Here is a 20,823-nt window from a genome sequence, read left to right as displayed (position 1 = left end):
ATAAGTTCCATCCCAGCCAAAACTATGAAAAAAAGTGTGACTTATAGTCCAGAAAATACGGTATTTATTTATTTTTACATTTTTAAAAGGATAAACATAAAACACTGAGCAGAACACGACCAGAGAGCGAAAATTAAAATAATGTATGTGCGTATTTTTATTTTTATTCATTTTTTAAAACATTTTTAAAAGAATAAACATAAAACGCAGAGCAGAACACAAATAAGAACACAATAGGCGTCAACTAAATGGCAAAAGAAACACAATCACAATTAAAATAAAGTACCACCACTGCCACTACTACTACTACTACAGTTAAGTAAAAGCACCTGGTTATCGATTCACACCCATCATTTTCCATTTAAATATTACAATACAAAACAATATATAGAATAGGATCTGTTTCTATTTTAGTAGTATTTAGCTGCATTTCAACTATATTTACTTTTCAAAAATCACAATGTGCTGGGTTAGTGAGAAAATGAGAAAGAATTGCTCTTTTCCTTCTTCATAGTGAGAAATAAATGCATAACAAACGATGCAACAAACAGTTTTTACTTTAGTGTTGGGTTTTCATACACTATGATAAAGTGAAAGTATTCAGTATACAATACTCTTGATACACGTTACAAAATATATTTAATGCAGGTATTCAGTTTTCTGTAAGTATTTTCACAACACTTTAGTGATTACGTGTTCTCATTGAAATGACATATACAGATTTCTGCAGTACAATAAGTACCAAATAAATGTTTCAGAATGAACTGTATCTTACGAGTAGTTTTCCAACAGTATTCTTATTAAATGACCAGAATGTATAAGTGTATCTCATCGTTTCCTCTTCACAGGCATTTTATTTGCAGACTTCAAATGTCAATATCAACTCGACCTAAGATGGGTGGAAAATGTATTTAAAAAAAAATACATACAAATGTATTTATTTATATAAATACAATAGTGGATTCAATGAAATAATAAAAAGTCTTTTAGGTGCAAAATAAAAAAGGAGAAAATTGGTATAATATTTTGGGCAGTAACGGATAATAATAAAAGTACAAATATTGGCCGTGTGTTTGCAAAGTTAATGATGCAGCTTCAAGAGAAAGAAGAATACGAGTTAAGTATAACTAAGTATATATAAGTACGTAAACTCACTTTGCACAGCGATCACTGTTTCACATAAACCTGTTGAATCAGAACTAGTCCTACAAACAACGATCGCTTCATTAATCGATTGGCCCGCCGATCATTCTTTCGATTAATCAGCTGTTTAGAACGCAAAAGTCACACGAGGAAATGTTTTTAACTAAATCTGACCCAGATCAAGCAGAAGTGAAGCCGCTCGAGGATCCAGTGTCGTGTTTTCATCGATTACACTGAATTTACACGTTTTCCGCGTAATTTTCCTGGAATCACGCCTCAATTTCAGTCACAAAACGTCTTTCCTCAGCCTCCTGACGTGCGTGGGAACCTTCGCATGGACAAGTTGGCGATTAGTCGACTATTATTATTATCGATTAGCTGCGATCGGAGCTAGCGTTAGCATCTCCAGTCATTTGAACTACAAGCACGTGCCGCTTGCTTTTCCTTTTTCTAGCTCGCTCTCGGAACGTTCCACAAGCGCTGCAACTTTGGAGATGATCCGTCCCCGAGCAGCCACCGCAATCAGGAAAAACCACACACATATTTAACTAAATGTTTTACTTTCTCCCCCGTTTATTCCCCTGTTTACTCCCCCGTTTATTCCCCTGTTTACTCCCCCATTTACTCTCCTGTTCCCCCGTTTACTCCCCCGTTTACTCCTCTGCTCTACTCCCCTGTTTACTCCCCCGTTTACTCTCCTGTTTACTCCCCTGTTCCCCCGTTTACTCCCCTGTTTACTCCCCCGTTTACTCCCCCGTTTACTCTCCCGTTTACTCCCCCGTTTACTCCCCCGTTCACCCGTTTACTCCCCCGTTTACTCTCCTGTTTACTCCCCCGTTCACTCCCCTGTTTACTCCCCCGTTTACTCTCCTGTTTACTCCCCCGTTCACTCCCCTGTTTACTCCCCCGTTTACTCCCCCGTTCACTCCCCTGTTTACTCCCCCGTTTACTCTCCTGTTTACTCCCCCGTTCACTCCCCTGTTTACTCCCCCGTTTACTCTCCTGTTTACTCCCCCGTTTACTCTCCTGTTTACTCTCCCGTTTACTCCCCGTTTACTCTCCTGTTTACTCCCCCGTTCACTCCCCTGTTTACTCCCCCGTTTACTCTCCTGTTTACTCCCCCGTTTACTCCCCCGTTTACTCCCCTGTTTACTCCCTCGTTTACTCCCCTGTTCCCCTGTTTACTCCCCCGTTTACTCCCCTGTTTACTCCCTCGTTTACTCCCCTGTTCCCCTGTTTACTCCCCTGTTTACTCCCCCGTTTACTCCCCTGTTTACTCCCCTGTTTACTCCCCTGTTCCCCTGTTTACTCTCCTGTTTACTCCCCCGTTCACTCCCCTGTTCCCCTGTTTACTCCCCCGTTTACTCCCCTGTTTACTCCCTCGTTTACTCCCCTGTTCCCCTGTTTACTCCCCTGTTTACTCCCCCGTTTACTCCCCTGTTTACTCCCCTGTTTACTCCCCTGTTCCCCTGTTTACTCTCCTGTTTACTCCCCCGTTTACTCCCCTGTTCCCCTGTTTACTCCCCCGTTTACTCCCCTGTTTACTCCCTCGTTTACTCCCCTGTTCCCCTGTTTACTCCCCTGTTTACTCCCCCGTTTACTCCCCTGTTTACTCCCCTGTTTACTCCCCTGTTCCCCTGTTTACTCTCCTGTTTACTCCCCCGTTTACTCCCCTGTTCCCCTGTTTACTCCCCCGTTTACTCCCCTGTTTACTCCCTCGTTTACTCCCCTGTTCCCCTGTTTACTCCCCTGTTTACTCCCCCGTTTACTCCCCTGTTTACTCCCCTGTTTACTCCCCTGTTCCCCTGTTTACTCTCCTGTTTACTCCCCTGTTTACTCCCCTGTGCAGTGTTTGCCCTGCGCTTCGTCCAGTCTCCTCTCTTGCAAGCGCATGTCCAGTTCCCGCAGCTGCTTGAGGAAGCCCCAGTTGGGAACGATGCGTCTTCGCTTTTTCACGCTTTCCACGGCGTCGACGACCGTCATGTTTCTGCAGATCATGAGGTAGGCCAAGAACAGTGTGGCCGACCTGCTCCGGCCCATCACGCAGTGCACCAGCAGCTTATCTGGACACAACAACAAAAACTGATGACGGGGGAATGTCGCATGAGCGTTAAGACGAGTTTGTGTTGTTTAATGTGTTTTATAGACGAGGATGTGGTTTCTGGACCTCAACTCTGTCGGTTTTTTGTCTGAACTTGGGAGAAGTAGTGATAGAAACAATAGTATGAGAATAAGAATGACAAACGTTTTCTAGATGGGCCAAAATAAGATTCAAATGTGGCCCTCAGACCAATTTTTATGGCAAATTTAAAGACCGTTCACCCTCAAAACCTCAAAAACAAACATTTTGGTGTGAGACAAACAGGATAGGTGTGGGGGCCCTGATCAAACCTCTGCTAAATGCAACCGTTTCAATGATTTTACTGTATTTTAATTTGTTTTTATACATTGGCCTCGATGAAAAACACGCGGACACTCCAGAACTGACACGTCACAATATACTTAAATAAAAATGTACTTAAATTCCAGACTATTACGCTCAGGGCCGGCCCAGCCTATAAGCGAACTAAGCAGCCGCGTAGGGCCCCGAGGCTTTAATAGGGCCCCCAATCTGGCAACCCGTCGTATGCGAAGTGCAAGCGCAGCGTGCGCCACTAGTAGCGCTGCTGGCGCGGCAGCGCACACAGCGGTAACATATAACGCACAAACTGCATTTATTTGTAATGACAATCTGGCAACCAAGACACCAAACCTGCGCTGATTGGTCAACTTCATCGTGCGCGAGGAGCTCGAGAGCAAAACATAAACACAACACAACGTGGTCCCTGCGTGGTCCTCATGTCCAGAGGAATATATCTCCTGGTGCCAAAAAACGAAAGAAGAAACTTCTTGACGATGTAAAGAAACTGCAAACTCAACAACACTCTCCAGGTATTGAACTTCTCTTACAAAGAGACGGTTAATGCTGCTGTTTGAAACAACACGATTCTGTCACGTTAGTTCGCTCAGGCTGGAGGCGACGAGAGCTCTGCCCCGCGCACAATAATATGTCTGAATGAAAGATAATAAGCTTCACATTTACACCAGCCCGGGAGTGTTAGCTGCAGGTGAGGCCGGGGAGGGGCGTCTATGGCCCGGGTCACTAAGAGGCGGAGATCCGGTCCGGACGAGCGCCGTCTCGTCCAGAACCTCTGACGTGAGACTTTGGAGTGAACAGTGTGCGGCCCCTGTCCCGGGCCCCTGTCCCGGGCCCCTGTGCAGCCTCAGTCAGAGATGAGCGGGTTTGAGTTTGCGTCCCTCTCTCTCACATCACCATGTGTGAGATCAATCGTGACTCGTGATGTCTGTTTTACTTTGACTTCTTAAAGTGGATTGAGAGGAACGTAAAGGTTTATGCACGTAAGGTCCATCAGCCAATCACATCGCAGCATTGTTTCACACAGAGTCCAGTGTGTGATGTTCTGATCAGAACAAACATCTATATTGTAATTAACTTTTAATAGAGCAAGAAAACATTTAAATTTATTTAAAAAGCATCATTAGACTATTTGTTATAAATTGATAGTGAAAAATAACCAGACATATTAAAATTACGTCTGTTATAGAATAATACTATATATTTTTATACAAAAGTGGCAAAGTTGCAGAAACGCAGTCTCTTCACAATAGCGAGGTTTGGACCTTCACTTCTAGTTCTGTTCATTCTCTGGGAATAACATGTTTGCACTGTGTAGCTTTATGAGTGTTATCAAGCAATGCTTATGCCATTTGTTTAATTTAATATAACTTGTTTTGTCACTTTGGCAAGAAGGAACAGTTGGGAGCTGTAAAAGATAAATTAGTAAGGATAACTATTACTTTTACATTTTCAGTTAAAATGAATCAATTTGACCATAATTATTTTTCATAGCCAATATTGTATTGAGTAATTAAGTACACTAATGTATTAATAACTGGCTTTAGTCATTTTCTCCTGGCACAGTTTCATCACATCATCATTTTATAACATTACAACCTCAACATTTTACTCTTACTTTAACGGCTGGACCACATTAAAATGCACCAGAAGACCCAAAAAAGGTCTGAAAATTTCTGGGGGAGAGCCCCCAGACCCCCCCTTAATTTAAACTAATGTGCTAATGTGGCTGTCGACCCTTAACGCCCACAAATACGCCCAAAAACATATCTGGGACGTGTGTTATTTGTACAGGGAGTAGAGGTGATGTCAGCGGAATACCAAGTTGCATTGTGGGATTTAAGTTATCAATATTTGAGCTTGCGAGGTTCTGAGAATAAACTAACTGGCAAACGGATGCCCTGGAGTTTTTGTGCGCTTTGTTTGCGTTGAAGAAAGTTCCCATATGTGAATTGTTTACTGACAATGGCAATAAAACTGATTCTGATGACGTGGTGAGGGGCCCCCAAAAATGTTTTCGCTTAGGGCCCCCTGAAGGCTTGGGCCGGCCCTGATTACGCTGCACAAGCTCTTTGTAGAGATGTAAATGTCAAACGCGGAGTGCAGAAAACAACAGAACCTTTGCATTACATCCCTCATATACATAACTTGTGTCATAGAAACATTACCTTTTGATATCTTTTGTAACAATAAGTTGTGGGTGATATGGACCTGATTTGGACCTGGTTTAGTCTTCAATTGGACCTGGTTTGGACCTAAAACCCTGGCTGATCAACTTAAATTAATCTGCATTACTTTCGCATTGCTGCCAAAATTGCCAAATAAATTGAATTAATAACACAAAATTATAAATATTAAACCAAGAAATCACAAATAATGATATGCCTTGATGAGGACTAGGTTTGGTTCTGGTCTGGTCCTGGTTTAGTCCTGGTCTGGTCCTGGTTTAGTCCTGGTTTAGTCCTGGTCTAGCTCTGGTTTAGTCCTGGTCTAGCTCTGGTTTAGTCCTGGTCTAGTCCTGGTTTAGTCCTGGGCTAGTCCTGCTCTAGTCCTGGTTTAGTCCTGGTCTAGTCCTGGTCTCGTCCTGGTCTAGCTCTGGTTTAGTCCTGGTCTAGCTCTGGTTTAGTCCTGGTTTAGTACTGGTCTAGTCCTGGTTTAGTCCTGGTCTAGTCCTGGTCTAGCTCTGGTTTAGTCCTGGTCTAGTCCTGGTTTAGTCCTGGTCTAGCCCTGGTTTAGTCCTGGTTTAGTCCTGGTTTAGTACTGGTCTAGTCCTGGTTTAGTCCTGGTCTAGTCCTGGTTTAGTCCTGGTCTAGCTCTGGTTTAGTCCTGGTTTAGTACTGGTCTAGTCCTGGTTTAGTCCTGGTCTAGTCCTGGTCTAGCTCTGGTTTAGTCCTGGTCTCGTCCTGGTCTAGCTCTGGTTTAGTCCTGGTCTAGTCCTGGTCTAGCCCTGGTCTAGTCCTGGTCTAGTCCTGGTCTAGTCCTGGTCTAGTCCTGGTCTGGTCCTGGTTTAGTCCTGGGCTAGTCCTGGTCTAGTCCTGGTCTAGTCCTGGTCTAGTCCTGGTCTGGTCCTGGTTTAGTCCTGGGCTAGTCCTGGTCTAGTCCTGGTCTAGTCCTGGTCTAGTCCTGGTTTAGTCCTGGTCTAGTCCTGGTCTAGCTCTGGTTTAGTCCTGGTCTAGCTCTGGTTTAGTCCTGATTTAGTCCTGGTCTAGTCCTGGTCTAGCTCTGGTTTAGTCCTGGTCTAGCTCTGGTTTAGTCCTGGTCTCGTCCTGGTCTAGCTCTGGTTTAGTCCTGGTCTAGTCCTGGTTTAGTCCTGGTCTAGCCCTGGTTTAGCCCTGGTCTAGTCCTGGTTTAGGCCTGGTTTAGTCCTGGTCTGGTCCTGGTTTAGTCCTGGTCTAGTCCTGGTCTAGTCCTGGTCTAGTCCTGGTCTAGTCCTGGTCTAGTCCTGGTTTAGTCCTGGTCTAGTCCTGGTTTAGTCCTGGTTTAGCCCTGGTTTAGTCCTGGTTTAGTCCTGGTTTAGCCCTGGTTAAGTACTGGTTAAGTCCTGGTTTAGTCCTGGTCTAGTCCTGGTTTAGCCCTGGTTTAGTCCTGGTTTAGCCCTGGTTTAGCCCTGGTTAAGTCCTGGTTAAGTCCTGGTTTAGTCCTGGTCTAGTCCTGGTTTAGTCCTGGTTTAGCCCTGGTTTAGCCCTGGTTAAGTCCTGGTTAAGTCCTGGTTTAGTCCCGAGTGTCGTTTGTCTCCTCACTTTGCGGGTCGCTCAGAGTTTTGTGGATGAATCCGGCCGCTGAGTGGAAGTACTGGCTCAGGTCAAAGGTCGTGGTGTCCTCGGCGACCACACCGTAGTAAACCATGTCCATGTCGCTATAGTAACCGGCCTCCGTGTCCACGCTGTTCCACGTCCCCTCGGCCGCGTTCAAGACGTGCGTGATCCCGAGCTCCTTCAGCTTGTGCTTGTCCCTCGCCGTCTCCCTGGAAACGCTTGTATCTGTCAGCTCGCCACAGTCATCCACACACATGACACAATGGTAATAATACACAAAAACACCTTTAGTTTGGTAAATAAAAGCTTAAATTGCCTTTGACAGTTTGGACTCATTGAGCTAAAATGCAGTTAAGATAAATATATTTAAAATTTTGCTAAAAGTTATAAACATTTCATCATAGAATAGCTCATTTTTTAGGTTTATAATTTCACTTCCTGTTTGTAATTGATGACATCACACTAGGAAATGACCCAGCAAACACTGGGCAAAAACTTATGTGAATGTTTGACAAATAAAAATAGATGAGAGCGACTTTTATTTGTTGAATTAATGTTTAGAGGGTCAAAAAGTAGTTCATTTTGTGTAAATCGTGCATAAACTTTGACTGGAATGAGTGTCCCTTGTGTGATGTCACTTCCTGTCATTTTCTTCAGATTTTTCAACGTTTTCTCCACAAATACCTGTTCGATTCATGTAAAACTAGGTATAAACACACCAAATAATGTCAAAATTAGAAAATCGTAAAAACTTTCATACGCACTTTAAGGAATGTGAGTAAATTGTCGCTTATTGATGACATCACAGAGGGATTCGGCTCTACTTCCTTAATTTTTATTTTTTCTATTTTTCTTCACAAACTGCAACTCGACTGATGTAAAACGGTGATAAATAGTTACCACAGGTTCTATCCCTCCCAAAAAAGTAATAATTAGAAAAAAAAACATGAAAACCTGTCACTTTAAGACAAACCAAAAAAATTATGCTTTTACTGTCATTACCTGTAGAATTAGACTTTTGTGCCATTGATAGTTATTATTTACAGATTGCACGTGTCATATAGAGTGGTCCGGACACTCACTCGTCCCCGATGTAAACGTTGTCCCAGACCTGGTTGACGTGAGTGTAGGTCACACTGCCGCGGTTCAGGATCTTCTCCAGCTCGTATCCTCCGGGGGTCACGTACTCGTCCTCTGAAGCCTCAGGAGTCGCTTTAGACCCCAACTTTGACTTTTTCACAGACATTTTCACTCTTTGACCTTCTTTCAGTCGTGGTTTGTTTCCTGACAAAGCAATAAGAAATACCAGGCAAGGCAAGGGCATTGATAAATACTATTACAACAAGTATTTCAGACTTTATCTCCTATTTTACACACATACATATATTTTTAAGTTAAGTATTAGATGCAGGTACAAAAACACTGCATTGTATCATATAGTATGGGTTAGGGGCAGGGGTGGGCAATTATTTTCCTCCGAGGGCCATATTCAAATCCAGGCAAGTAGCGGAGGGCCGGCCCACGATCATTGGTGTGAAAAAAAATCAAAAAAATTAAATGTCAAATAAAATATCACTTTTATGTCAAATATAAGCTATTGAATCTATTATTTAATTAATTTCACGTCATATTTAGTAAGGATACGAGTGCAGACAAATGCCTGAGGGCAAAAAAAGAAAACATTTTATTTTTTTAAATATTACTTGGTGGGCCGGATTATAACGACAAACGGGCCACATGTGTCCGTAGTTTGCCCACCCCTGGGTTAGGGTTATAGAAATATACATATATACACAATTCTACACTGAACAATACTAAAATTGGAACTGAAAGCAGATATTGATACTGAAAATGAAATTACCTTAAAGTTACAGTAGAAAAGTTACAGTTATAAATAAATAAATTGTGTGAATTATCTTATTATTTTGTACTTAAAATTACCTTCTGCTGTGTAAAAATGTGCGTTTTATATTGTGGGTGTGAGTCTTTCCTTTAGTATTTAAATCAATATATTGCATTTTTGTGACATTACACTAAGGCTCAAGAGCTGACAATGTATTAAAATATGAATAAAAGATAAAAATACTGCTACATAACTATTGACATTTAAAGGTAACTCAATCAAGCATTTACCCCTGGACTATTCAGTCAGCTTCCTGTTTATAGGCAACATTTTGAGCACATTTCACTATAACAGGATGTAATATTTGTTAATTTCCATGGCAACAATGGATAAAACCTCACATTCTAGTCATTATTCGAGGTGTTCTAGGTGTAGATTTCATCCTTCGTGTTACGTTCACGTGCAGGACTCACCCGTGGGTCACATCTCTTCATCTTCGTTTGTGTTTGTGGATTTCTAAAGTCTGGACACGGCTGGACTTTAGCCCTGGCTGTGTCCGGGACAGGAATAATATCAGCGGCTCTTGAAGTGCGGGGGGTATTTTTAGTTCCCCCTCGTATTTCCCTCGCCCTCCTCGGCCCCAGTCGGCCCTGTCCGCCGCCTTCAGGGGACACAGTACAGGACGGACCCCCCCAGGGAGGCGATCGCTTTGCCCGGAATGTTCCATAGTATTGCATTAAACGTATCTGCAAAGCTTCATTACAGGTGTTTTTTTTAGTTTATTGCGTTATTATCAACAAAGCCTTGAAAAACATGCGTTCTGACAGTGAGTGGTGTGTTCTCCACAGATCTGAGAATTTACTTAGATATTCTTGACCTTCAAAACTCAAATCTGATGTGCATTGCTGCTAAAATTGCCAAATAAATTGAATTAATAACACAAAATTATGAATATTAAACCAAGAAATAACTTAGGATATGCCTTGATGAGGACTAGGTCTAGTCCTGGTTTAGTCCTAGTTTAGTCCTGGTTCAGGCCTGGTTTAGTCCTGTTTTAGTCCTGGTTTAGTCCTGGTTCAGTCCTGGTTCAGGCCTGGTTTAGTCCTGTTTTAGTCCTGGTTCAGGCCTGGTTCAGGCCTGGTTTAGTCCTGTTTTAGTCCTGGTTCAGGCCTGGTTCAGGCCTGGTTTAGTCCTGTTTTAGTCCTGGTTTAGTCCTGGTTCAGGCCTGGTTTAGTCCTGTTTTAGTCCTGGTTCAGGCCTGGTTCAGTCCTCTTTTAGTCCTGGTCTCATCCTGGTTTAGTACTCGTTTAGTCCTGGTTTAGTCCTAGTTAGTCCTGTCACTGGCTCGTCTCCATGGAGATTGATTCGTTTTAACGCAGTATTTATTTGCCATTAACAGCAATTTCCGACAAATACTTCCCGTACGAGTTTTAAGAACAGCTGCAGTGTCATTATCTGTGAAGGAGCCGGACTCATTGTGCGATTCGCCGTTTCCGACATTAAAGGAGACGTAGTGGGATTGTTTTCAGGTTCTTTGTATTGAACTGTAACATGAGCAGATCATTTCACATTTTGTTCACTGTAAAACCACAATATTGATCTAAAACAGCTCAGTATTAGAAACGGCTTCATTCACTTCCTGCAAAAAACAACTGCAGAACTGATAAGCCCCGCCTCCTCACAGTGACATTTCCCCGTAACAAGCAGCACATTGTCATTTGAATTGAATTAGAAAAGTGCCTATGTGACATTTCAGAACCATATATGCATTTAAATGTTTTAGATCATCGCAATTACAAAGTACAAGGAGGCGGGGAAAGGGGGTGAGTGAAAACAGAAATTTTCTGCGGCTAAATTACGGGACAAAACAGGATTACTGATCACTAAGAGTACACTAATGATGAGGAAAGACTGTTGTACAAAAGTGTCAAAACATCATTAAAGTTCACCCTGGAACTTGAACTTGAAGTGTGATACATTCGAGACACTTCGCCTGAAATGTTCCGCAGTTCGGCTTTAAACTGATCTACGTTGCATTTTATTGGTCATTCAAGTTTTTATTGCTTAAAAAATACAGTATGAGGCGTCACCTGCTCGTCACCATGGAGATAGAATTATGGAGACGTTTTATGACGTTCTGTGAAACTTCTTCTTCTTCTTCTTTGGTGTTTTATGGCAGTTGAAATCCATAAAGTGTCACATTACTGCCCCTTACTGTTGTACGTCTTCAAAGTGCATGTGAGAGAGAGAAGAGAGAATAAAAAAGCGTATTGTGAAGCATTCCAGGCAAAGTGTTTACATCTCCATGGCAACAATGGTGAATAAGTGTGCTGAAGACATTATGAAAAAAGATTATATTCGCTTTAGTTTGTTTGTGCAGTGAGAGAAGCTGGCGTTAAACTTTATACCAGTTTTTCTTCCATATGGCGAGACTGGACAGAGGTATAAACCATAAACCAGGACAAAACAGCTGCTAAAAACAGGCTCAAATATGTTCATCCTCAGACGGCGCCTTTTCCAACCTCTTTTTCTCACATTCTTTGCAGCTTCACAGGTGAAATATAGCTGGTTTTCACAGGTTTTCACAGGTTTTTCGCACATTTCTCCGGCCCGCGCTTGTCAGATGCTGCGAGGCGTCATCAGAATGTTCACAATAACAGACCGGAGAGGGCTAAAGTCGACCGTAAACCATACGATCGGATCTAAAAACAAATGATTTTAAGTGTTTATGACAAAAAGAAGCAACAATTTAGAATATTTAGGTCCGTTTTCATCAGCTTTTCCTCTGCAACTGACTGAAGAATGCCATTTTCTAGTTGTTTAGTGTCTAATTGGAGAATGTTGATTGACCTGGCGTTGCCCCCTGGACTCCTCTGCCCCGCAGCGATGCAGTGCGGTGTCCAGTTCCCGGAGCTGGTGGAGGAAGCCCAGGTTCGGGAGGATGTTTCTGTGCGTTCGGACCGTCTCCACCGCCTCCATCAGAGAGAGTCCACGTTTGATCATGAGGAAAGCCAGGACCAGAGCGGCGGAGCGGCTGACCCCACGAGCGCAGTGGACCAGCACCACACCTGCAACACCGTGAAACACTGTGAAAACACTCAAAAGGGATTTAAACCTTCATAAGACTAACAGGCTTTTTAAAACTCTTGCTGTAATAATGTGCGTTTTCCTCATCAAATGCGTTGTGTTGTGTGCGTTCATCCTAAATTATTATAGTATGTCATGTTAAAAGATGAATAATATTGAAAAATTTACAATATTGCAGTTGTTGTTCAGAGATATTCAAAATCAGAATCATGAGTATAATATCTACACTTAAAACTATTCAAAATAACAGCGAAAAGAGCTGAAAATAAACAGAAACAGAAACGTCTTGTGTAATATTCCACACAATCTACATAAAGTGATATTTCCACAATTTTTTGCTTACGTTTATTTAGGGTCCATTTATTTTGTTTTCCAAACCCACAAATTAAAAAAAATATCCTAAAATTAAAATGAATATGTACGCATCCCCCTGTTTTTTTGTTTTTTTTAAACTTTGTCATTTTATTTATCATATTTTTTGTAAAACTAGATTCAGTTTTTAAAGAGGAATTGTGAGTCAATGGTGAGTGTCAATCAAACCATCCTCCAACAGCAGCTTTGCTCCGCCTTATATTTACCAAAGAAACAAGAAGTATTTAGAACTCCAAAGAATTGATAAATAAATGGGGGAAAAATGACATTAAGACTTAATTTTGAAATGGACAAATTTGACCGACTTTGGACCAAATTTAAATGAGTGCTATTTTAATGTTGTTATTGTCTCGTTCATGTTTATTTGTATTTTATTTTATTTTGCTCTCTGACCGTGCTCTGTGTCTTTTATGTTTTATATATTTTTTAAAAACTTTAAAAACAAAATATAAAAAAACAGCTTCAAATTGAAATGGAGCTCATTTTTATCGTTAACATTTGTAGAACTTTTCCTTTGACACTGAACGTTTCTTTACAATTTTGCGCATTTTTTTCATTCACCGCACTTTATTTTAGTTTTTTTGCAACTTAATCCTTTTTGCTTATTTCAGTGTCAAAATGTCTCTTGGAACTTTTAGAAGTTATTCTGGTTTGTTTACATCGTCGTTTTTAAGGTTTTACTGTTCACTCTGAGCTTTTTGTTTCACGTTATTTCAACCAAACCGACTTTAAGACAACTATAAACTAAAGCGATTCAAGAGACAAAAGTGATTCAACGTTAAACTACATAAAAGTCAGAATAATGCATCATATTTTCGTACCGTGTTGCGTCAGTGCAGAGTGAACAAACTCCGCCGTCTCTCGGAAGAAGGCGCCGATGTCGAAGTCTTTGCGGTCGTCGGCCTCAACGCCCAGGTACGCCACGCCCGCGTCGCCGTAGTAACCTGGTCCGGTGTCGATCCGCCGCCGGCCGTGTGCGGCGTTCACCACGTGGGTCACGCCCAAATCCTGCAGCAGCGCTTTGTCCCTGGCACAAGACCTGCCACAAACGGCACAGAAAGATGCATCTGTTTGTGACGTTTGGAGGATAAATACCATTGTTTTATTTAAGTGCAGGTTTGTGATCAATTAACTTTCTCTGCAAATTTGCGGCTGCTTTTTTTTATTTATTTACTTATTTTCCCCAATGTATTAATAAACAGAACAAACACAAAGAACAGGAACATGACCAGAGAAAAGAGAAAAGAGGAATCAAGATATACGGAGCCCAAAGAAAACGTTCCATTTAGTTGTGGCTGCATTTAACCTTTAACCTTTTTAAATCCAGGCTTAAAACGTATTTATTCAAACTGGCTTTTAACACTCTGTAATGTAGTGACACTTTATTTTGTACGGTTTGTTTTTACTTGTTTTGTTTTGCTTTGATTTTTATTGTGAAGCACTAGATTGATTGATAGATTTAACTTCTTCTACTCTATTCATACAAAAAAGTGCTTATCTGTTGGTTAAAAGGTCATAATAGAGGAACTTTTCTGTTTGTTCACCAGTAGGATTTATAGATATAAGTCTGTGTAATGTCGGTCGTTCAAGTGTAGGATTCAGGGACAAAAAAGGGACAAAAAGGTTTAAGAGTGAATACAATTTGCCACTCGTGCAGCTTGTTTTGTGATGGTTCTGGTGAGTCACTGCCTTCTACAGTGAAACTAACACTATAGCTGTTTACAGTGAGACGAATCTGTTCGTTAAGTCTGTTGAACGACCCATTAGTCATATTTTGCACGATAGTAGAACATTCTAGAGTCTTTGCTTTGGAGATGTGACTCGGGTCCAATGAAGCTCTCCATTCTCGTAAAGCGTGGCATTTATTTCATTTATTGCAGTGTTTTGTGATTTCTGTCTTGTCCGTGTGATTTTAATGCATTTTTTGTCCTGTTTGAATTGCCTTGTGTGTGAATAAACTTGCCTCGCCTGCCTTACTGCTCACTAAACACTGTTTTGTGGACAGTGAAGTTCAGGTCCTGGCAAAGGAGAAGAGGTGGAGAGACCAGAAACAACCCTGTCTCACCTCCACCCTCAGAACTGAACCGAAACAAAGAAAACAGCAGCGCAAATGCGAGCACGCTACAGTTAGACGGAGCCATAAGATTGTGTTAAATATGTCTTCAAGAGTAAATAAACTCTGGGGCTTTTATTGTGACGGGATCGAGAAAAGCATCTCACGCGTTGCTGAGGTAGAGTCGGGGCCAGACCAGGTTCACGGCTCCGGTGTCGCGTCTCTTCTTCAGCAGGACGTCCAGCAGAGCGCTGATGGGCGGGGCCTCGTATGATCCCTCCTCCTCCTCTCCCCGCATGACCCGAATGTCGTATTGTCTTTATGACGCGTCTGCAAAAGCTGCTTTTGGTCTAAACCTGTCGGACAGAACTAGTTTGTGCTGCAGATGGACGTTTGTTTAAAAAATACAACCAAAAAAACCATCACAATGTGTAAAGTTGTCTTCTCTTTGTGCCGGTTCAAAGCCAGGATAAATGGGGAGATGTTTAACCTATTTAAAATTCTATTAAAAACACACACAAAAACATAATTTACCACAAACAAACAAAAAAATTTGCTTTGAAAAGTAGTTGATAATAATCCGAGCACGTTATCGTCCTCATCACTTGTGTTGACTCAAGCGTGCGGTGGCCATTTTGTTTCACTTGCAGGAGAGAAACAGCTGAAGAGGCCAGAGCGGGTCATGTGACCAAGACATGTTTATTCTGGGCGACAGAAGCCGAGTCGGCTCAACTCACACACTCACACACACTCTGTACGTCAGTGTCAATGGTGTGTCTAAAAACATCTAATTTGACATAAATTGCCCAAAAAATATATTTTGAAATGTACATTCTGACTTTAGGTTTCAAACCGGAGAAATTGTCAGCCAAATCTAGTTTAAAGCAATGAATTATGAATAAAATAATATAAATCAATCAATCTAAAACCTCTGTATTTTGTTGTATCATCAGCAAAATGAACCTTACTCCTGCTCAATAACCAATATTCAGATTGACGTACCAGAAATACAAACTTATTTTTAACATATTTTTACTCAAAATCACACACAAAAAAGTGAGAACACCAAAAGAGAGCAGCAAAGTGCAGCTCTTTTTGCCGTTTTGAGCAAACAAAAAAGCAATTTGATTTGACATTTTAATGATGGGGTGAAATTTTCAGCTAATTTCACGACATTAAGCTTTTATTGTACAGAAGAAAATCGTGGTGTGAAATGCGGACGGAACAAAATCACAAACTGGGAACTCTCTTTGGTGAGAAATGCAACATAAAACAAGAGTAAAATCACAACATCAGGCGAGCGTTTCAGTTCAAAATGCTCGCCTCGGGGTCCAAATGTGTCTTCGATTGGAATGCTAATGCTGATTCTTTGCCCGCTCTTTTCCCCGCTGTTAACTGTGCCCGCTCAGCCCGGGTAGCGCCCCGCTCGGCCCGGGTAACGCCCCGCTCGGCCTGGGTAGCGCCCCGCTCGGCCCGGGTAGCGCCCCGCTCGGCCCGGGTAGCGCCCCGGGTAGTGCCCCGCTCGGCCCGGGTAGCGCCCCGCTCGGCCCGGGTAGTGCCCCGCTCGGCCCGGGTAGCGCCCCGCTCGGCCCGGGTAGCGCCCCGCAGCGCAGCCTGGAGTCCAGGCTCCTGAGCTGCTCCAGGAAGCCGCGGTTGGGGCAGACGTTCCGGTGCTCGCTCACGGCCTTCAGCGCCTGCGCCAGCGTCAGGCCCTCGTGGATCATCAGGTACCCCAGGACCAGCGAGGACGAGCGGCTCAGGCCCATCGCGCAGTGGACCAACACCTTTCCTGGAAACACACGGGCGACGGACAACGGGGTCAAAGGTAGAAAAAACGGCCACCCGGTCCGGGAAAGTGCATTCGGTCTGCTGCGGGAATTGCTTAACGTTAAATGTGCCGTACCTGATTATTTTTTACTGCTTTTAAACTGTTTACGGCAGTTCAAACTTATCGTTCACCGACCTAATGCCTTCTGAGCATCTTACCGTATTTTCTGGACTATATGTCGCACCGGAGTATAAGTTGCACCAGCCAAAAAATGCATAATAGAGAAGAAAAAACATATATAAGTCACACTGGAGTATGAAATGCAGTTGCAAGTGTGAAAATAACAAATAATAGCACATATAAGTCGCTCCAGAGTATAAGTATATAAGTATAAATATAAGTTGTACCCCAGCCAAAACTATGAAAAAAGGTGCAACTTATAGTCCGGAAAATACGGTAAATATCCACCGCAATGAGTTTAGAAGCGCTTTTCACAACGTTCAGACAGAGCCCAGAGCAGAGTGTACCGACGCTAAAGCTAACAACTTTAGCATGCTAACGCCGCACTTCCTGCTTGGAGAATACCACGCTCTATGATTGGACGCCGACAGCACACAGTGGTCTCGATTTCACCCCAAGAGCTGCGTTTACAACATCTGCACTGTAACAAAACAGATTTTATTATTTTCATTTTTAAAAAGCCCCTTCAAAATAAGATGAATACGGCACGTTTATGGAGTCGATCCCTGAAAAAAAAGATTAGAACGTGACTCGAAAGACGTGGATTTAGCGCATGTATCGCAGGACCTTTAATTTAATCCAATAACCACCATCATATTAGTGATTTCGTTCGTCACGAGTCTCCAAACTGCCGGTATACGACGCAATTCAATTAAATGTGTAGTATGTTATTTTACAAACGAAGTAACATCATCCACATATGAAGCATTTGTGATTAAGCTCATTCCGATTCCACCATCGTAATTCTGTGCCAGTTTTCGCCAACAAACCCATTCGACCATATTTCCCTCCAAGAAACAAGCGCAAAACGATTCGCCGTCCAATTCTAATGATGTAATAGAACATGCAAATTAATCAACGGACATCCAATTATGCTAATATCTATCCCCTCTGCGAACCGCCTCCTGCTCCGCCAATTCATACCGGAAAAAATTGAGTTTAAATGGATTGTCTTGGCAATTTGTAAGCAACACTTTTATTGGACGTGGGAATTACCCCGCCACGTTTGACAACTCGTTATGCAAAGCAGCAGTGCCACAGTGCGAGCGCTAATCCCGCACGGAAACGCAGGCAATTATTTGGCCTCCTGCTCCCAAAACCGCGCCGCGATAAGGAAACCAGGGATTAGAATGTGTAGAAATATATGCTGATCTTCACAAACACTCCCGGTAACTCGTGGCGGTTTTTAATCCCCGAACAAGCGACAAATTAGATGTTTTGAGGAGAAATGGACGACTAAACCGCCAGGTGTAAATGAGGCTTACTTTGGGAATTATAAGCTACTAAACGCACACACAATAATGGGCGCTTGAGTGATTGTCAGACTACTACGGCAACAAAACCATCACCGGCTCCTCCTTTAAACGCCATAGTTCAAGTTCATACACCTTCACCTTGTACTCTTATTCATGTCAGCGCTCAACTTGGCGCCTGCCATTGTTTTAATTTAAAATGCTCCCTGTCACGCGCTGTTAATGAATAAATAAAGCTGAAAAAAATACATTGTTTTATCTTGATACAAACGACTTTAAAATGAGGATTTGAAGGCTACAGGAAGTGAACAGAAAACAGCAGATAAGCGATCTTTAAAGGTGCATAATGTCACTTTAAAGGTGCACAATGTCACTTTAAGGGTGCATAATGTCACTTTAAAGGTGCACAATGTCAATTTAAAGGTGCACAATGTCACTTTAAAGGTGCACAATGTCACTTTAAGGGTGCATAATGTCACTTTAAAGGTGCACAATGTCAATTTAAAGGTGCACAATGTCACTTTAAAGGTGCACAATGTCACTTTAAAGGTGCACAATGTCACTTTAAAGGTGCACATTGTCACTTTAAAGGTGCACAATGTCACTTTAAAGGTGCATAATGTCACTTTAAAGGTGCACAATGTCACTTTAAAGGTGCATAATGTCACTTTAAAGGTGCACAATGTCACTTTAAAGGTGCATAATGTCACTTTAAAGGTGCACAATGTCACTTTAAAGGTCTTCTGCCTGCTCGTCTCCATGGGGATAGTATGATATTATTACTTTGCCTGGAATGTTCCACCATATTCACTCATTCATCTAGATTTCCCTCAATTGCACGTGCGGTAAAAAAGAAAAACTTGAAAAACATGCATTCCACGTTGAGTACCTGTAACGTTGATAACCTGATAGCGTCACTTTGCCAGGTTTAATGCCGTACTGCGGAACATTCTACGCAAAACATATCCACGGAGACAAGCTGGTGGCGGACACTCCAAGACAAACTACACAGAGCGCCTGAAAATCAAAGTTTTTGGGGTTGAATCTGCGTAAAAACGAAATAATTCTTTAATAATTTTTTTGCTGATTGAGACGAGATCGAGCCACGTGCCAATCTCTGTTTCATGCACACTGGGTCAGCGACTGCGCGTTTGCGTACGGACGGCAAACAAACCGGTGGGCGAGCCGAGCGCACTCTTGATGAAGTCGGCGGCCGGGTAGAAGAAGGGGCTGATGTCGAAGCCGGGCATGTCGAAGGCCTCCACTCCGTAATACGTGATGCGCATGTCTCTATAGAAACCGGCGCCCGTGTTCACGTTGAATTTGCCGTCGGCTGCGTTCAGGACGTGCGTGATGAGGCGAGCACGCAGCGACCGCTTGTCCTTGGCCGCGTACCTGGACACGAGCGAGAGGGTTAGACCAGCAAGCGCGTTTCGACTTCGCAATTTAATCTATCGTAATTTCTGGACTATAAATTGCACCTTTTTTCATCGTTTTGGCCGGGGTGCGACTTATACTTGTGTTTGTACTTATATATTTATACTCCGGAGCGACTTATATGTGATATTATTTGTTATTTTCACACTTGCAACTTATATATGTTTTTTCTTCTCTATTATGCATTTTTTAGCTGGTGCAACTTATAGTCCTGAAAATACGGTAAATTAGCAGATCGGAAAGACTTTCATCAATTTAAAGGTGCATTATGTAACTTTTCCTGGTAATATGTACGCCACATTTAAATGTTTTGCCAACATATTTCCACAGTATGGCATCAAACATATCTTTTTACAGGTCGAAATGACTTTGTCGTGCCGTGTCACCTGCTTGTTTCCATGGAGATGGATTAAGATTAAGTTTAATAATAGATTGAGAGGTTTAATGCCGTACTGTGGGTCGTTCCAGGCAAAGAAGTAATACATCCACCAGGAAAGTTACATAGTTTTCTCTGCAAACTACAACATGTATCTAATAGTGTATAAAAATCTGTCCGTTTTGTTGTTTATTCCTCTTAAATCTTTATTATATTATCATATCCCAGTCGCTAATGCTCCTGGACGTCTTGGAAATGTAAAATTTGAACTGAATCCTACTATTAAAACTCAAACACTGAAATTAGGAACTGATTGCGATCCATAGAAATTGGCGTGATTTGTTGTGGTGCTGTTTATAGTTCAAATGAGACAAAATCATATCTTTCTTTGAGTTCTGCCTCTTCTTTTTGAGTGTTTTTTATTCACTCTCCAAACCACAGACTTTCTAATCATTTCATAATCGTCATCGTCACGATCGCGTCCCCCCTCTTACATGTCCCCGATGTAAATCCGCGGGTAAACTTGGTCCAGGTGGTTGTTGCTGCCGCCCTTTTTGGTCCACGTGAGCCGCTGTAGTTCCGAGGCGGGCGGGGTCTCGTGGCGTCCGCTCGTCCCGCCGCAGGACGTCCCACCGCCGCGAGGCATCTCCGTCCTGTCACCAACAACGTTAAGATCGAACGCTTCTCTTTGACGAATTCACCGTGTTCAACCTTTCAGCTGTTCTCGGGTTCAGCTTTATAATATTTGGATTGAAGTTGTTAATCGCTATAGCAACGGCTCTAATTTCCCAAAATGACACTATTAAAGGCTTTTGTGATGTTGGGTCCGCCACCTGCTGGTCTCCATCAAGAAGGTTTCACTGTGTGGCATTAATTAAACTCATATCTCCATGGTTACGGGTGGCACATGGAGGATAATTACCGGTAGGCAACAATTAGAAGGTTTTTAACGTACTTTTGAGTGATAAAACATCCGCAATTAAACAAATTATTCATATTTATAATGTTAATATCACAAATAAGTTAAAAAAGTTTAAAATATTGTCTAATTTCACTTTGTTAAACGTGAAAGAAACGATA

General features: G+C 42.3%; 3 protein-coding genes and 1 long non-coding RNA gene across 6 annotated transcripts; 1 reads left to right on the top strand and 3 right to left on the bottom strand.

Annotated features, from left to right (window-relative positions):
- Positions 1-2,929: 2,929 nt before the first annotated feature.
- On the bottom strand, positions 2,930-9,716 carry dusp29 (dual specificity phosphatase 29). The gene is made up of 4 exons (XM_072455629.1): positions 9,631-9,716; positions 8,397-8,598; positions 7,300-7,523; positions 2,930-3,206 (listed from the first exon to the last, which is right to left on the bottom strand). Exons 2-4 carry the CDS (start codon positions 8,558-8,560, stop codon positions 2,977-2,979), a joined length of 618 nt encoding a protein of 205 aa, XP_072311730.1. The 5' UTR covers positions 8,561-8,598; positions 9,631-9,716; the 3' UTR covers positions 2,930-2,976.
- LOC140368638 (uncharacterized) lies at positions 6,123-7,078 on the top strand. Of its 3 annotated transcripts, none has more exons than XR_011928185.1 (4): positions 6,123-6,294; positions 6,439-6,558; positions 6,637-6,723; positions 6,802-7,078. It is a non-coding gene; the product is annotated as an uncharacterized lncRNA (long non-coding RNA). The 3 variants fall into 3 exon arrangements; XR_011928184.1 differs by having other exon boundaries at positions 6,769-7,078; XR_011928186.1 differs by lacking the exon at positions 6,637-6,723 and having other exon boundaries at positions 6,125-6,294.
- A 1,027-nt stretch (positions 9,717-10,743) lies between the features above and the next one.
- LOC140369019 (dual specificity protein phosphatase 13B-like) lies at positions 10,744-15,285 on the bottom strand. Its single transcript, XM_072456220.1, has 3 exons — positions 14,837-15,285; positions 13,438-13,655; positions 10,744-12,225 (listed from the first exon to the last, which is right to left on the bottom strand). The coding sequence occupies exons 1-3, from the start codon at positions 14,965-14,967 to the stop codon at positions 11,978-11,980; spliced, it is 597 nt and encodes a 198-aa protein (XP_072312321.1). The 5' UTR covers positions 14,968-15,285; the 3' UTR covers positions 10,744-11,977.
- A 775-nt stretch (positions 15,286-16,060) lies between these two features.
- On the bottom strand, positions 16,061-20,389 carry LOC140369482 (dual specificity protein phosphatase 13B-like). The gene is made up of 3 exons (XM_072456827.1): positions 20,238-20,389; positions 19,105-19,325; positions 16,061-16,458 (listed from the first exon to the last, which is right to left on the bottom strand). The coding sequence occupies exons 1-3, from the start codon at positions 20,387-20,389 to the stop codon at positions 16,061-16,063; spliced, it is 771 nt and encodes a 256-aa protein (XP_072312928.1).
- Between the last annotated feature and the right edge of the window lie 434 nt (positions 20,390-20,823).

Source organism: Eucyclogobius newberryi, unplaced genomic scaffold (assembly GCF_026437365.1).
Source record: "Eucyclogobius newberryi isolate DKJ021-1_F unplaced genomic scaffold, fEucNew1.0.hap1 SCAF_20, whole genome shotgun sequence".
Classification (NCBI taxonomy): domain Eukaryota; kingdom Metazoa; phylum Chordata; class Actinopteri; order Gobiiformes; family Gobiidae; genus Eucyclogobius; species Eucyclogobius newberryi.
The sequence above is the reverse complement of the archived record's forward strand: the minus strand, read 5'-3'. Positions and strand labels throughout refer to the sequence as shown.